This window comes from Calidris pugnax, unplaced genomic scaffold (assembly GCF_001431845.1).
Source record: "Calidris pugnax isolate Ruff unplaced genomic scaffold, ASM143184v1 scaffold95, whole genome shotgun sequence".
NCBI classification, from domain to species: domain Eukaryota; kingdom Metazoa; phylum Chordata; class Aves; order Charadriiformes; family Scolopacidae; genus Calidris; species Calidris pugnax.
The window spans coordinates 1,170,700-1,188,676 of record NW_015090885.1 but is presented as its reverse complement, the minus strand read 5'-3'; the positions used below and the strand labels follow the sequence as shown (position 1 = coordinate 1,188,676).

Here is a 17,977-nt window from a genome sequence, read left to right as displayed (position 1 = left end):
TGAATCTCATCTCTGAGATGCAGTAGAGGGTATACAGGACTTCTGCTACAGTTTGAACCTTCACATGCCGTGCGAGCTTTAAAATTTATTGAAAAATAGGGTCATAATTGCTTAAATTCTCCTTACTGAGTCTGTTTAATTTTTCCCACAATAGTTAAGCAACTTGAACAAGATGTGCAACAAAAAAATTACTGATCCATTATCATGTTTGTTAATGGTGATTAGATAATGTTACGCCACAATCAACAACAAAATGAACTAACTCACTTCCTGGATCATTAACCTAGGAGAACGTGTTGAAGATTGACCCAAATATGAAAATAGCAACATTCTTAAAAGGCAGAGCAAGCTTTATGTAGTTGTACTTATGCACTTCCTTACTCCCATCCTCCCCTTTATTTGTCTACAAATTTACTGTTGTTTTTATTTTGTAGCTTAAATAAAAATTTACATTTTCCACATAAATTCTGGTCTTTCCACACTGCATATAGGTATCTACTTTGATGGGTAATATATTGGTCTCAGAGTAGCACTGACCCTAAGCATATGCTATGTCACAACACCAGCTGATAAGATACATAAGTACACATGTTGACAGCTCTGCCAGCACCCCACCAACTAATCTTTACTGGGACTTACCTAGACAGTCTTAAAATTCTGAACACTTTCAACACACCTTCCCAAGGTAAATTAAAAGATTAACAACTACCAATACTCTTCAGCAGGGAATCCTTCTCTCTTCATATATGAGCTGTTCTCATAGGTTTTTGTGGCTCAATTTTTAGTCTTATAACAAAGGTGTAAGAGGTGATGCTACCCCTGATAAGGGCTAGAAACAGAAACCTTATGTTCTATTACCATTTCTTATGAAAGCTTTGCCAGCAATTCAATCCTCTGTCTCTGTCCTCATCACAGTGCCTTTCAATTCAGTGTTGTATCACAGTATTGTCCCAGGACCCTGTCCCTTAGAGACACCAGCACCACTCAAGATGGTGACTGGTGACTGTGGCCATTCCCTGTGCATAATCTCCCCAGAGAAATTTCCTAATCGGAACACAACTTCAGTTCTGCACAGCTCTGCTGATGATCACACTACTCAGATCTCAACACTGTCTACTGTTCCCATCTTCAAAACATCCAGTCAGTCTGCAGTCCCTTGAGCATTTGCACACATTTCTTCTTAACTCCCAGTGTATTCCAAAATACCTCAGGATAGACAGCTCTTTTCAAAAGGCAACCAGACAACCAAAAGCTCTCACAGCTCCTTCACTGTCAATCCATCTCACACTCTAAAGGCCATTCCCCAAGCACCATCTAAGTCTCTTTATCTTCTTTCCATCTTCAAGGACTGCTGACAAGGTACACCCCTTCTTTCTGCAGTGCAGGTAGGCAATGCATTGCGTTATACAGTTAATTTCTCAAGCCAGTTTAAAAAATACTCCTTTAAGGCTTCTGATTTGGGAGGAAGGAATTGTGAATTTCCCAGAGAAAAATGAATCACTGCCAGTTTTCTCAAGTGTGAAGCTGGGTTACAAAAAGGCTAGGAACACTGAGACAGAGAAGTTTCAAAACCTGTATTATGAACAGAACATTTACTTTAAGCAAAACCCAAAGATTTCTAAAACTAAACAACTTTTGCTTAATTCAAAAGTCAGTAGCCTGTATTTAAATGTACTGATCCAGGATAGCTAAACAACCTGAATTAATAATCCAAAACTTGGTGGAAGACATATCTGTTAATTAAGGCTGGTATCACTTCAAATCTATATCTAGATATAACCATACATAGATACACAAAAATACTTACATGTGCAGAAGTGCAAATAAATGCTGCATCTTAACATTTGGTGTATAGGAGATTTTGAGTGATTGATCATTACCATTTTCATAACACAGAGATTTAAGAAAATGTTATACGGTACATATTCAATTCCTTAGAAGACAATTAAGATATGACTAGCTCTAATTTGCCTTTCCTTGCAATATTCACTCATGACATTGCCACCCAAGGTTGAAGGGACCATCCTAGCTCATGCTGCTAAAAATGTACAGTGCAACAGCTCTGTCACTTACTTTTACCCTCTCAATCTCATGCTTTGGTATAATGGCTTCTGCTTTAAAAGGGACAGGGCAGAAAGATACTCCCTAGTGACTTTTCAGTAATGCATAAATGAGCTTTGGATGTGCTCGCCTTTTGACCCTACTTGCTTCAAATCCCCAAATGTTCAGCTTGATAGGAAAAAGATTTCTTCACAAAAAAGATTTCTTAGTAAAAAGATTCTGCAGAAGTACTGTATCTTTATCTAGATTTTGTTTGAAATGGAAAAGAGCCTAAGCCTGAAGTTCAGGACATTGACATTCAAGATTTGAGGTACTTTTGTCGTCATAATGTAAGATGATCGAAAAAGCCACCAGTTTTAACCTGCCTTTTGCAAAAAAAAAGCCCCAAAAACATAGTAACTCATATAAATTATACAGTTTCTGAAAGTCCTCGAACCAGCGTGGTGAGTATTGGTCACATCAACATTATTTTCGGTTTTCTGAGTAAATACAACTTGGCATAAATGCAACCTTTTTCAAGTACTTATTAAAATCTAAGCACCCTTAACTTCATGAGAGACCTCTGATTGAAATTTCATGATAATTAAGTCCCTAATAAGTTCTGGTTAACAAACATGACACTCTATGTTTCAAATCTTTTTTATTCTATTCTCAGCTCTTTTATTCTATAGTAATCTTTTGCTATTAAAAGCTTGGTTCATTACACTGATAATTTTTTTTCTTCAAAATAAAAACTAGAGATAATAGATAAGGGGCACATTCTATAACAATTCTGTTTCATTGCATACATTGTTGCAACAAAGAAAGCTTCCCTCTTTAGGCCTTGGCAGAAAAGATTTTTTGATGTAAAAGTTATTATCTTTTTTTACTTTTTCTAAAGACAGGAAATGACTATCAAATATATTGACATCCAGCAGCTAATATGCCATTTCAAGGTGTAATCAATAGTAAGAAATAAAAATAAGCAATGATAAAAATATGGAGACTGTCTTAACTGGGATTGGCTCAGATCATGTATATTATTGGTGAAAAAACATAAGTAGATGAAAATGAATAATAAGCATTTCCTTACTGTCAAGTTTATTAGATTAAAACCAAGCAAAAAGCATCTTCTCTGACAAGGGTGGGAAAGGGAACATGCTTGGTTGGGACCTACTATCAGAAAAGAAAAACTTCAAAGACTCTGTGGTATATACAAGAGAAAATTAAGGAAGACAATAAGGAACAAGCACAGAGTTTGTAGGAGACCACAAAAGGGGAAAGTTTCACAGGAAAGAGCTTTCTAGGAAAACAACAGTATGAACAGACTTTCTGCACAGGTTAATAGGAATTTAAGACATCCCAAAAGCCACCACATTGTATAAAATGGCTGCTTGGATGTTAGATTACTTTTTTTTTTTCATCTCCTGCTATTGTGGATTTCATTTTACAATTTATAAGCTAATAGACCAGTAATTTCTAGTATGCAAAATAAGGTGTCACCTGTTTGGGATACTCATACCAATGAAACTCACACTTGAATTCAAGAGTTATAGGAAGACACACACACAAAAATGTTTCTGTTTAGATGCCAACTTCCTTGTTTTATTTCTCTAGACATTCACCTTTCTTATCACATTATGAGAACTTTATTAAAGTCTTCAGTTTTTCTGACTGGAAGTTCATTTTTCACTTGTAATTCACAATGTAATTACATCTGCATGTAATTAATTCTAAAATTAAAACACATTGAACTTGTCATACATAGTATATATCAAAGCAAATCAAGAAAAAATAAAACAGTTTAAAAAAATAGCTTGCTGCTTTTTTTACTCAATGTGTCAATATTAAGGGCAACATAAGGAATGCAGTCTATCGTTCGCTCCGTTTTAGCATGTTGAAAGCCATAGAAACAAGATCAACCCCCTGAATACAGAACAACCATTAGTATTGAATACATCCTCAGGAAGTATGGGCATTGCAGATTCATTGGGTTCAGTGAAGTTGGTTGCAAATTACTGTGGTTCAAGATAACTCAAGTCTAATCTTCAATTTTTTTGTATGTGTTTCGTAAAATGTACATTAGAAGGTCTTATTACAACCACTATTAATGAGATATTACAAAAACCAGAAAACAGTAATTCAAAAGATAATCAGAGGAAAAACTGAGTCTGAATTGTTGACAACCTGGACAACCTGGTGATCACCTTATTCTTAAATAACCAGTGTTGTCTTGGTGACCAACATCGTTCCTTCCAGCTAAATAACAGATACTTATGCAACTGAGGAGTCAAGCCCTATGTCACAAGGGATTTCTCTAGAAGGTATTTCCATTTATCTTTTATGCTATTTCATTGTCCTGAAAGAAAATCCAAGTTGTTTGCCTTCTAAAGCATAATTACTTTAGTGAAATAGCTGCACATGTGTTTTAAGGATATAAACTGATAAAGACAAATATTATATGGTGAAATCATCTTAAATTTATTTTAGCTTTTTATAACAGAATACAGAACGTAATGATTATATGCAATTTTTGCCTTGAGATTTAAACAACACTCACAATCACTAATGTTATTCAGTTTCCCTTATATTTGATTTGAAATTCTAACTATAATACAGCCTGAATGGACCTTCATTTTAAAAGGAACTCCACTGACTTAAACAGTTAATTAGTATTAATTTTAAGAGTTAAAGGACTTCATATAAACTCAAATATTAATATTTAATTCTTGTAATTTTCATTATAAAAGTAGTGATGATAAATTCAGGCTAACAGCAGAGAGAACACTTGAAATATCTTTATTTAGTAAAGCTATTACAGTGATTTTTAAAACATATGTTTCATCCTTAGGAAATATTGATTAATCCATGTATTTAAACAGACAGGAGTTTGTCCCTGACAGAACACTGATTCTCCAAGGCTCCAACAGAACTGACCACAGTACACTATTTTTCTATATACTCTGATTTGCCTCCCGAGTTTAATAACCTTGTATTTCGTATAATTCAACTTTATAAAAATCATTACATAATTGTTCTCTGTGCAGGAAATCTCTCTTTCCTCTCATTTAGTGCTTTTTGTGTGATTTTGTGTCCTTGAGAAGAACTTTAAGCTATCCAAAAATAAGTGTAAGGTTCCAGAAAGTCAAGAGTTGTTTAAATAACAAAATAAAAGGCCTGTAAATAGGATACTTTCCTCAACTGAAATTTCTTCTAAAAGCTGATGAGAAGATTACTATCCACTGGTTGATCTTCTAAAATTAATCCAGTTTAGTGTGGGGTTTTTGTGCTGTTGGTTCTAATATTTTTAAACATCAAAGTAGTGAAAAAATACAAGGAGCCAGATTATGTCATCCTTACTCATTTTGAGTGCCATCATCTGCAAGCAGTTCCAACAAAATTCAATTAAGCTACATGTGAAGTGAGATACATCTCAGCATGAGTAAGTGGAGAAGCCCTACATGATGATGAAGCAAGGTCACTTTTATTTCCGTCTTCAGTCACTATCAAGAAAAGCTATTCAAACATTCCTCCTCCATAGCCTTGAATAGGTCTATAGAATAAGGTGATATCTCTCTCTCTTTTTTTTTTTAAACAAAACAGAATAAAATTGTCATTTAGCAAAATTTGAAAAAAAAAAAAAAGCCTCATCTCTGCAAACCACAGATTTTTCTTCAAAAGAAAAGGAAAAAAATTACCCTGCTTCTTGTTGATCCACCCCATAGTGTTCCAGTTCTGTGCCTGGAAGGGGCTGCACGGGAGGGGGTGGGAGGGGAACACTGGCCCAGTTTGAACCATTATTTTTCTGGGGCTTGGCAGCATTTTTGTTTTTCTTCTTTTTCCCTCCTTTGCCACCTGCAAATCCAAAAAGAAAAATAAAATGTTAGAGATATAATGTGGGGAAAAAAGCTAGCTATTTACATTTCTTTGAAAGAATTCTGATTCCAGATGGCATACCCCAAAAAAGAGGATGTATTTATATCTCAGCAGAATCAGCACCAACGTGCTAATGCTGTTAAAAGGTTATAAAGAAAAATAGAATGGAATGGAAAAATATCCTGAATAATTGCTGAAAATCACTTCTTTTTAAAACTCCATACATTTGCACTACAGTAGTGCATAACCAAGGAAAGACATGTTTTGCTGTACCAGAAATATATTTACTGATTTATTCATGACTGCTTGAATTCACTGTTAGGTAAAAATATTACAGACCATAGCAAATTATTTCAAATGTCAGAATCCAATGTGCTTACAACACTGTTTTGCATAATCTCTTTCTGTGGAAAACACAGAGGTTAAGGACACAATCTAAAAAAATTGTCATTATACTCAATATTTTTCAGCCAGAATGACAAGTCTAAGTTGTCAAAACAAAAAGAAACAGGATTTTGCTGATAGGAATTTGCTAAGCTCCATTTTTAAAAAAAATCAGGAAGTCATCTGCAATGTTTTAGGACTGTCTGTTTCACAGCATTCAAGTATCTTGTGCCACTATGGAAAAGAGGTTCTATTTCTGACGTACAACTCTAATGGAGGAGGCTACTAGCAATCAGGTGAGCAATGCTTTTTGCTTAACCCCTCTTCTCTTTTCTTATTGTCCTTGTACCCACTTCTCCAGTTGAGACGCTTCCATTTGTGGGAAAGTCATCTAACAGAAAAATCTCTCTTCCCACTTGTTTGCCTTCTTTTATTTTGCCCTGACTCCTTTTTCTTATCAGGAATTCATTAAGATGAAGAATGGCACAAGGTTTCAAATCCCTTGACTGCTTAGAGACCCGTCTATTTATTGCCATTTTGTTGTGGCTTTCAAACTCTCTGGATTGTTGGGTGGAAGAACGGTTTGCCATATGCGTTTTCAGTGGGGTACCCAGATGGCAGTCAGTCATCCCTTGCTTGGTGCAGAAAGCACAGTGTAATCCATCTTGCTCACTGACATCTCTTGCTGATTTATAAGGATCAGTCAAAAAAAAAAACCCCAAAACAAAACAAAAAGTTCTCATCAGTAATGAATGAAAACCCCACAAGTAAAGCAGGGGGGCACAGTGTGCGCTGGAAGGTACCACCCTCTTTGCCATGGCTATAGCTTTAGGCACAGAGACATCCAGAAGGAGGTGCAATTCCAGCAATAGAGAAAAGAACATGTCACAGGACTTTTCATCTGAGAGACAGTGGCTTGCTTCTGTTATGCCCAAATGTCAGCTGGACCAAAACAGGTACCAATAGAGAGGGAAGAAACAAGGTGATTCTGTGACTCAGAAACAGCCAAGACTTCTCTTTTCACCTCCTGTTGTGGCTGTTTAAGGACAGGCAATAAATCCAGCAGAGTTTCTAATCCTCCTGGCTGGCAGTATGTTGCAAACAAGACTTTGCTTTTCACTACTCAATTCCAAACCAAAGCTCTTCCTTCCTTGTCTTGGAGTATTTACAGTAAGCCCAGCCAAGATCCTGTCATTCACTATGTTCAAACTAAGCTGATATTTCATCTATTAGGATGCAAGACAGGTTCTTCCCTCCTTTTGTAGCCTGGCAGAGAGAGAAGCTTTCTTGAAAAGGGAAAGAACATCTTGATCAACAGAAAAGAAACCCCAGTGATGGTGGCAATGGTGGAACAAATACATGAACCTTTTGGGTGGAAAAAGAAGCTTTCAAAGCACAGGTATGGGGTAAAGCAGAGTTAGAAGTCAGGTCACAGAACAGTACAAAGGAAGTATGTTCATTTCATTTGTGTGAACATGGGGAATTTTTGAAAAGTCAGCAGGAGTAGGAACCAACAACAGCTAAGGCAGGAGGGGCTGCTTTGGGAGGAAAGCACATGCATTAGTGTATGTGTGTGTGTGAGTGTTGCAGGGGGGATTTAAACTAGGAATACTCAGAGAAGAGAAATGCATAGAAGAACTTCAGCTTAAAGATTAGTTGCGGTGGAGAGGAACATTTTGGAAGTGTAGTATCTTGATAGTCTTAGGAGACTGGTAAAACAGAGGTTGGATGTGTAGGGTTGCACTACAGAGACACTTGGATTTGGGGGATTTTGGAAAGAAAGACCAAAGGTAATGGAGCTGTTAGAGTGAAGCAGAGCTGAGGGACTGTTCAGATAAAGAAATAAAAGGAAGGGACTCCAAGGTCATTACTGATAGGGAAAACAGCCTACACTGTACAGTTGGGCAGAAGATTTCTCTTCTGTCTCCATGGGCAGAGTTACTTCACTGTCAGACTAGTGGAACAGACACCTAATACATAATGCCTGATGTGTGTTTGAAAACTGTTGCAGCGCAGCCTTGTTTCCCCATAGCAATGATGCTTGATGTTTCAATATCTCCTCACACTGAAATTCAATTATATTGTTTAAATCTCTAGATGAATCAGGTCCTGGAAAAAGAATCTGCCAGTCGGACTGATGATCATAGCACTGTCATAAGCTGGGAGCTGTGCAAAGTACAGCCACAAAATTTCCCTGCCTCACAAAGCAGTTGAGTTTTTAGCTATTTTCCATTCCACAGTTGGATAGGATTTCTCATGATACTTATTTGAGAGAGACAGAAACTTAGTCAGAATAATAAGTAGTACTTAAAGTACTAACCAAGGAAGTGAGAGAACAAGTCCCTGCTCACCCTGATAGGGACTAGGTAATCAAAGCTGGTCTCTGACTCTAGTGATGCTCTAATTATCGGTCTATTTGAAGGTCTCCCCAAGTTTCTCATGTATTACAGACATAATTAGCCTGTATTAAAGACATAATTAGTGGACAAGGGAGAGCAAAATACTGATGCTGCAGTCCAATAATCTGACACTCATCTGAGCATTGGGGCATTCAGGTGTGAGCTGCTTTGATCACAACAGGAGCGCCCTGGCCACAGAAAGACTAGCTAACCTGAAGTTTCTGTGTGTCATCAGAAATTTTACTTCAAACTGAGAAATGCTACACAAAACATATTTCACTTGAAATATTTGTTCAAAGTCCAGCTTTTGATAAATTGGCATTTTCCAATGAAACTTTGTATTTTCTGAGAAAGTTCTTAGGCAGTTGTAGCTGTCAACACATCTAAAGTGTGATACTGCCCTCTGATAACTGGCACATATGTACCTTAGCATATCAATTTCTACATTTTCATGCAGCCAGAGGAGCAAGCTGATTTCCTGAGCTACTTGCCAATACATCTCACATAAAAGGAACAAGAACCTTTTTTGAAGTATCGTATGAACTTAGCTCCCAGATACCTCTCTGTCAAAGCCATAAGCCCATTTTTCTGTTTCACTCAAATCAGCTGATACTCCCATTGAGAACACAAGACCTGCAAACACATTTGGCTACTTGAGTTACAGTCCAATGATTCTAATCTCTTCTAATCTCATCTCTAATCTCAACATTCAATTTGAATAGTCATTTAAATTGGCATAAAGAAGCCACTTCTATGGTTAATCTGTTACTGTTACAATTACTCCAACTTATACTGGAAATTCAAAAGGCTACAGATATAGCATGAATATGAAACTGAAGTCCCTCCAGCTCTTTCATATGTCAGGTAAGGGAAACAGCAGACTTTCATTTTAATTGCTGGCTTTTCAGTTTTTGCATTAAAAAAAAAAAAAAAGACATAGTTATACATAACATAAGCAACAAGTAAGCAAAATTAAAGAAATCAAGAAAAAGGTGTGTTTAAATATAATACACAACCACACATACTACAATCATTTTCATCCAATGAAAATGCATCATGTTTCCAATATAACATGCAGCACACACATAAAATTTACAGTGTGTTTGTATGCAGACTTGGCACAGTTTTTGAAACCGCAGTCATCTTGCAGGGCCCTACATTAATTTCTGAGCTGCTTCACTGAGAAACAGCATTCAGAAACAGCTTGTGGGAGCGGGGAATCTGTTAACAACTCGAGAAAAATATCAATCTCCTCATGAAGTTCAGTGTGGGGAGATCTACAGACTGAGGGTTGATAGAGAAATATTTGTGCTCTATGAACTGTGCTGTCAGGGAGATCATGTGACAGGGCAAGGTTTGCAACTGAGCCCACAAATGCTGGTTGAGAGGATTCCCTGGTTGTCTAAGAGGTTTTGCAAAAGGCATTTTGGGTTGGTTTGGTTTTTTTTTCAGTAGAGGCCAACGTGAGGCCGCTCTCTGAACGTTCCGGTGGACTGGCACCCTCATATGCCTATCCGCAAAGCGCAGCTGGAAGGTCTTCTGCCTCCCTGGCGAGCTGCTGGCCAACACCCCTCCGTCCCTCACCCACCCACGGCGGTGGAACCAACCTGAGAGGCTGCCACTCCTTTCGGAGCTGTTGTGGGAGCTGGTGGTGCTGAAATCCTGTGACTGGTTGTGTGGCAATCTATTAGCCAATCCCTCAGCCACGCGGTAGTCAGGGATGTAAAGCAAGGCTAAGGGTTAAAGGGCAAAGGTCACAGTGGCGTCGTGTGATTAGTTGACAGCACAAGCACATGCAACACATGCAGTTAGCAAGTCTACGGCAGATGCGGTGGGGCAGCAAGCTGTAATTTTTTATTTTTTTATTTTTTTAATGGATACCTATCCTAGTCTAATGGAAGGCAGATGGCTTGGTGATTAGCACAGGACAACAAGGATTAAAAGCACAGAACAATATATTTTGTGACTGTGTGAGGTTCAGCACGCATGCAAGGTCTGTAAGCATTAGTTACCGTTAATATGAACAGTGTTTCACATACTAAAAAGAATTTTCTAATTCATGCGTAGATGATACAGTATAAAGCCAAGGGCTCTGGAAAGTAAGAGCTGTAATTACCATTGTTGCCTTTGCCTTGGTCTGGGAGAGAGTAACCGAATCCCATCAGGTCATTTTTTTGCTGAATTGAGCTTTTCCACTGAGGATCAGGTAAGTCAACAGCCAACTCATGGATGCTGTTGGAATGCAGTATCTGGGTGGTGGCATATGGCGTGGCCTGCGTTATTTGGCTGGAACTGTTGTAACTAGTCTTCGTGGTGAAGTCAATGCTGCTGTAAATGGCTCCATCAGAAAGCATAGTAGCAGTTTTATCTCCTTGTCCTGGCACTGGTGGCAGCACATCTGTGGTGAACACAGGGGAATGAAACAAATCACTGATGCACAGGAAGCCTGAAAGTATCAAGGTTTAAGATGAAAAATAAATGTGTCATTTTGCACGTTTGCATTTCAGCTGAGACAGGTCCATGAGCCAACGAAGGGAAGATGATGTACAACCATCGCCAAGCTATCAGCATCTGTGACAGGCCTACCACTTGTCCTTCACGTCTCACTGCCTAAAACCATCTTTTTTTCCCCTATACCTTCAACTGTGAAAGTGCAGTTTGGAATATTTCTGTACTGAAGAATGTTTTCAATTGTTCACTCTATGTCACAACCAATGAAACTGTCTGGGCTTCAGGAAAATGATGAAAGGAGTGAATCTACAAATCACACATGAAACTTTCCCAGCAAAGTTCTTAGATGGATGCCAAAGCTCTCAAAATAGTTTTTTAAGGGTATCACCTTGATATTCTTGAAGTTTTACACGTTAGCTTACCTAATTTTCTTTTTGACATTAGCTAGTACATTCCTCCTTTTCAATAACTAAAAAAAATAACACCTGACAAAACCAAGTTGTTCCTGAAAGGTGAAAGAAAATCTGTTATTCTGAAGGGATTTAAGTGATCGGTCTCTTAAAATGGCAAAGCAGTGTTGATAATGGAGAACAACTTGTTCAAATACTCCCAAACATTTACCTGAAAAACAGTACAGCGTACTTAACTAAACTTCTGTTCACTTTTCTACACCTTTTGAATCCTATCACACACTGCATTTTGTATCTTTAATCAGTTAGAGTGGCAATCTCTCCTTACTAAACATTGCAGTGACCTTTGCTGGTGGAATACTAGATTTAGAAGCTGAGACTACTGAAGTGTGAAGAATCTAATGATGCCAGAATCTAATGATGACTGGCATGATGTCCCAAAGAGAACCACAGTTCAGCAGATAACCCTCTTCCTGCACTCTCAGAGGTCAATATATCAAATGGTACTATATTTATAATTTATTTCAATTCTGAAAAGTTGAATCCATTCTGGAATTTGCTTGTTAGAAAAATGCAACATTTATATGACATTTCTTTTGATATAGCTGGATGACAGATTTGGACTCCAGCTGTTAGATCGTACTTGAGATAATGCATACTCCTATAGTGAAGATGTTCAGATCCCGTTCTAGGTATCGCAGACATTTTTATATACCTTAAGCCCCAAAGAGAAAAGATGATTCTTGCACCTAGACAAGAGTTTAGGCTCAGTTCCAGACTCAGACATGGGCTTTGTGCAACCTCAGGGAATACAGTTGTTCTCTCATTGTCTCAAGAATTTTCCAGCAATGAGATATAATACCATGGCCTCCTCCTCCCAGTATTATTTTTTTTTTTGCTTGGTTTGTTTGGGTTTTTTCTTGGGATGAGCATTTAAGACCACAGAACTATTTTCTACTGCATTCATGTGTGCAACTGAACGTTTTAATATGGACCCTAATAACATCTGTAGTCTCAGGGCAACAACATAATATTAACAATAAATATGGCAATAACAAGGGCTCAGTAGACAGACTGCAGAAACAATGATTAAATCTGGGTCTATTGGTATGATCTGTTTTTGCAGACAACAGTAACAGGGAAATGGGCACAATCAAGTATTTAAAATGCCTTAATTGAATTAACTTATATCTGCAGATAAATTGTAAGTGCAAAAAATATTAGAATTAATGCAAACTACAGGTCATATTTCAAAATCAGGTTATTGTTATCTATCCACACATATCCAATGTGCTTCCTAAGGGCAGTACACAATCATAAAAGCATCTATGTACAAATGAGATGTGAGAGATAAGTGGAGTCCTATCTTTCTTGCATTTCATCCTCAGTAAGAAGATTTTTCCTTTCTGCAATTGGTTGCATCAATGTATAACGGATTGAAGTTCAGTAAATAAAATCTGTTGTTGATGTATAAAATGAAGTAAGTCCAGCTCAACATGTCTGTGTGGGATTTGCACACTCACTTAAGTAAAAATTAGCAAAATGTTCACCTCTCAAGTACTCAGACACACATCTACCTTTAAGAACGGGTTTCTGGCAACTGAAGAGGTAACATCTCTATACAGTCATTTTAACATGCAGAACTATACATTTACACACACTTGAGAGTAAAGTTGCATAGCTCCCCACCAGCCAAGAATTTTCAGTCACTCTTACTAATAATCTGAGGTTCTCCAGACATTCTGAGAATTTTCAGTTCAACCACAGATTACGTTTTTGACCTCAATGAGATGTATACACCAAGCACTCAAAGAGCTATTAAAGTGCCATTTTACAAAGTGCCATAATCACTTAGTAAAAATCAAGTGTAATTTTCCTACCAAGCTGTCATAGAAAAAAAACCACGCTGCACACTTCAGACCACAGATGAACACACATTTCCCACTGGACACTTCCCTAAAAACTCTCCAAAATCCTACTTGTTTTACAACTTTTGAGATAAATGAAATCGTGCTGAAGTACTTCCTGAGGGAGACTCTTTCTTGCCATTTTATGAGATGCAGCACCATTTTGTAGTCTTATGTGACTCCAAGCCTAACCTGTGTTTTCCACTTACAGACTTGCTCTCAAATGCCTATCTAGGCTATAATGTGGATTTCACTCTTAACGGCAGTGTTAGAACTGCCTGCCTCAGCTTCTGAGTTTTCAGAGTGGTCGATTGCCACCTTACTGTTTTCAAAATTCTTACAGACCTTTTATATTATCAGAGACCTTTTAGCCACTAAAAGAGGCCCAAGTTCGATCTATACAGCAAATTTATGTTTAAAGACATCTGACTTTTAATCCATCTTTAATGTAGAAGCAACCAAACTCAGCTGCTGAAACAGATAGGGATAAGTAGTCCCGAAACAGCCAAAATAAAAGTGTCAGCTCAACTGTAAAGATCATGGGTGGAATTAAGCTGCTGAAATTCCAAATATAATGGTTGCACCTCTTGGATAAATTTGGACTCACGCCTCATCTGCACTGAAGCCAAAAGCTTTAAGACATGCTTCCAATTTCAGTCGTATATATACAAATGCTAAAATAAAATGGTAATTCTTCTGTAGCATGTGAGCTTATGGAAAGATGGAAAAGTACTGAAGAGTTTTATTTTCAATATATTCACAACAAAGAAGTTGGCAGATATTCAGTTGCCTTCAAAATATTATCAAAAATTTTGGTTACTTTCTAATATTTTGTAAGACAATAATTTTACAACATTTTTAAATGGAAAATATATCCAGAGTGTCTTGTAATTTGAAGTCACAGTAGTCAAACCACAGGCAAGAAATTTTGCACAGGAATGTATGACTGATGTGAGGGATGGTTTTTCAAAGCACATTCCGGTGCAGTTCAAAATGGAATTCTTTTCCCCTTTAGCAGTTTGATGGTTTTATAGGTATTTTGCATTTAATGTATTTTTTATATATAAGTTGCCTTGATTTTTATTTACTTATTTGTGTCTTAAAAATATTTATTATACTCATCTGCAATTGTCTTGCTCTGAACACCGCTTTGCGGAACTAGCTGTGTTATAACATCACAGAAACCAAAGAAGTAACAGGGAGATGTGAATATTACTATGACTTTTAAAAATCCCAATCATACATCTTGAAATTCCCATTTGAATAAAATGTTTGAAAGAAAACAACCCCTCTAAAGATTCATCACCATGATTATAAATCATTACCTCATATCCCCAAAGAGCCTCCCTCAGTTCAAAATGGTAATAAAACCCTAAAAAAATATCTAAAGAGTTCCCTCTTATGTATTCTTTCCTCCAATAAGAAGAAAAGTTTCTGAAGACCTTCGAGGCCTTCTTCATGGATTATGGTTGAGATTGAGAGCAGTTCCTCAGCAGGAAGGGGATGGGTAAGGTGACAGTGACAATGTTTTTCTGTCTTTATTCTGCTTAAGGAACATCCTTCCTCCGTCCTCTGAGTTCTTCTCTGCTCTATGGACATCCTCTATCCTTGGCTACATTGCCCTGCACAGCAAATTTCTCCTCTCCACACAAAAGGGAATTAGTTGGAGCAACAAATACATTCCTCTTGAGATGATAAGCAGACTCTCTCTCACCACTGTGGGGTAAATTACAAACTAGATCTAAATTTTAAAGTAGAAAGAGACAAAGCAAAACGAACGTTTTAAAGTCCATTTAAAATCAAATCTTGAGTCAATTATAGAAAGAAATATAATGATAAGAATACTGCACAGTGCATATCATAGATGTTAACTAACAGAAACTTATTGCATACTATATGGTGACTCAATAAAATGAAACCTACCTCCACGACCGAAATTGGCAAGATCATTTGGTCCACTAGTGCTGTTGTTTACTGGCAGACTTGTGGCAGGCCAAGAGTCTGCAAGCCAAGGATAACTGGGGTCACTTGCATTCAGCAGACCTGGTCGACTGAAGCAGAATAAGAAAAAAGGTATACATACATATATATATATATATTTACAAAATTAAAATATCTGTGACACAACTAGTGATTGAAGAGACCACATCACTGTTCTCCTAACACCATAGGTAACAAACAGTTTAGGAGACTTTAATTTATTTCAAATTAAAATTGTGTAGCCTTTGATGATTTAAAGACCTTGAGCAGTTAATTAAGGATATATACAAATCAACTCTGTCAGTAGAAGTGGGACTAGGCATCCGTCGTGATTCTGCCAGAATCCAAATGAGCTCCCTTGTCTGTGTGAAAAAGGGGTTGGGCAGCACCATCGTGGGATCCTGCACCAGGGCTGCATGATAAATTACCACCTCAAGGGAGCCATCACTCAAACTGATTGCTCCGTATCAGCCATTTCCAGGACTTTGGGCTACTATTTCTTCCTTCCCTTGCATCCCAAATGCACGCCTGTCATCTACAGGCTGGTAACTCTTTCTTTGAGCACTCTTGGATGGTTTAGAGGCAAACAGGTTTGAGCAGGATTAATGGAAAGTCCACAGCTATCTTTATCTGCCACTACTGCATGGCTTTTATATCCCTCTAATTCCCAGCTTTGAGAGCAGTATTAAACAGCGAGTATGTTCAAAGAGAAGGTACACTTGGGCCATAAGGCACCGTGCCTCTCTCACCCCAGGATAAACAGCCAGGAATTTAGCAAGGCAGTTGAATTGTTTGTATTTGTATTTAACAGGGAAAACAAATAATTTCCTGCAGACACCCCCCTTCCCCCAAATGAAAAAGAAAAACATCCACAGTTCTTCACCTTTTTAGGTTATTAATGCACTCATGAAGTTGGAGCAACATCTCCGATCACTGTATGTTATAGACCCCTGCCTGGTACAATCCCTAAGAGAAACATTGGTTTCTATGGAAACGGCAATAAGAAGACCCAGCCGCTTTCTTGCCACATCTACTCGCTCTCATTAGGCCTAATCTCTTTTTGCTAAAATATTGATTAAATGGGAGATTGGAAGTTATTACCAGGGCCTAATTACAATCTCCATATTGGCAAAGGGAAAATAGATGAGGATATATGGGCCCGTTATCAGCTTTTATCAATTTCAATTGAGTAGCCAAAGTTGTGGAATCCAGTCCTATCAATCTACAGCCTATTCATCATCCATGAATCATTTATTTCGTGATCGATTAAGTGTAATTGTTCACTCACAGCAATTTAGGGGGAGCCAATAAGGAGTCTTAAACAACAGCAACTTCATTTGCTAATGTCTAATTAATGCAATAAACATCCCGGTAACAAATGAACACATTCTTTGTGATATTTACTACTCATTTCTTCCAGGGCATCTGGGAGATATGAAACATCTGGGCTTGATTCCTCCAAAGTGTACAACAGATAGGTCATTAAACCTTGTGGTAAGCTACTTAACTCCTCCTAGCATTGTCAATCTTCCAAACGATCGGTTATTACCCAAGTGCATCACCTATAGCATTTTTCAGATCCCTAATATTAAAAATAAGCAGGATGGAAAGACCTTTATACAAAGAAACATACCTTCCATTGCTCATTAGTCCTCCATCTCCTCTTTGGAAAGTGACTGTGTTTTGGTTGAAAAAACAAAACAAACAAACAAACATACACACACACGCACACACATATAAGACAGGGAAAAATCAATTAGTAATAATTAAAAGTAACAATTCAAACTGCTCAGTGTCTGACATCGGAGGCCTCTTGGCATCATCACATAATAAAGTACAGAAAATATGGGAAAAGGATCAAACACGTTAGGGTTACAGTTTGTTTGGCATTTCAGTGCACCTTATTGACTAGTGTCAATTTGCTCTGGAGCTTGTAAGGCAAACCAGCCGCCTGGGTAAAAGGCCTGAATTTACCACAGGCCCCTTCATATGACTTTGTGTTGTGAGACTTTGCCATGAGATGAAATTGTTTTCTTGGCATGCTTTTGCTTCAGTACATAATGACATTGCACCAGTGAGTTAATAACATCATGTCGTAATACAGTAATATAATGTCACCACACAAATATGTCATTTCCCAGGACAAATACAAAGAGGTGGCAGCTCTATTAGAGCTGAAGAGGTGAAAAAAACCATACAGCTGCACCATTTCCACTAAAAGTACAGTATAAGAATCAGCACCCACACATAAATGCATAAACATCAGTATCACTGGGAAGAAAAAATGTTTCCACTCTTGCCATGAGGGATGCCAAGGATATGTTCGGAGGGAGACAATGTCTCCATTCATGGGTGTTTGACAAAAAACCAGCCTATCCCTTATCTATCTTATTAACAGGATTACATTTCAGGGCAATATAGGTAAACCCACATTACTGGTGAGATGCTAATTGACAGCATTTGATGGTCCTTTTTGAAGCACTGGCAAATCTTTTGAATCAAGGCCAACAAACTACTCTGGTTCTCAGTG

General features: G+C 37.7%; 1 protein-coding gene across 1 annotated transcript in view; it reads right to left on the bottom strand.

Moving 5' to 3' along the window:
- Positions 1-17,977, bottom strand: part of ROBO2 (roundabout guidance receptor 2) — a 936,606-nt gene that overhangs the window by 37,627 nt on the left and 881,002 nt on the right. Inside the window, exons 19-22 of the mRNA XM_014947324.1 lie at positions 17,081-17,123; positions 15,391-15,518; positions 10,816-11,097; positions 5,739-5,895 (exon numbers count right to left, since the gene is read on the bottom strand). Coding sequence (XP_014802810.1) covers positions 5,739-5,895; positions 10,816-11,097; positions 15,391-15,518; positions 17,081-17,123 — 610 coding nt within the window. The remainder of the gene's footprint in view (positions 1-5,738; positions 5,896-10,815; positions 11,098-15,390; positions 15,519-17,080; positions 17,124-17,977) is intronic.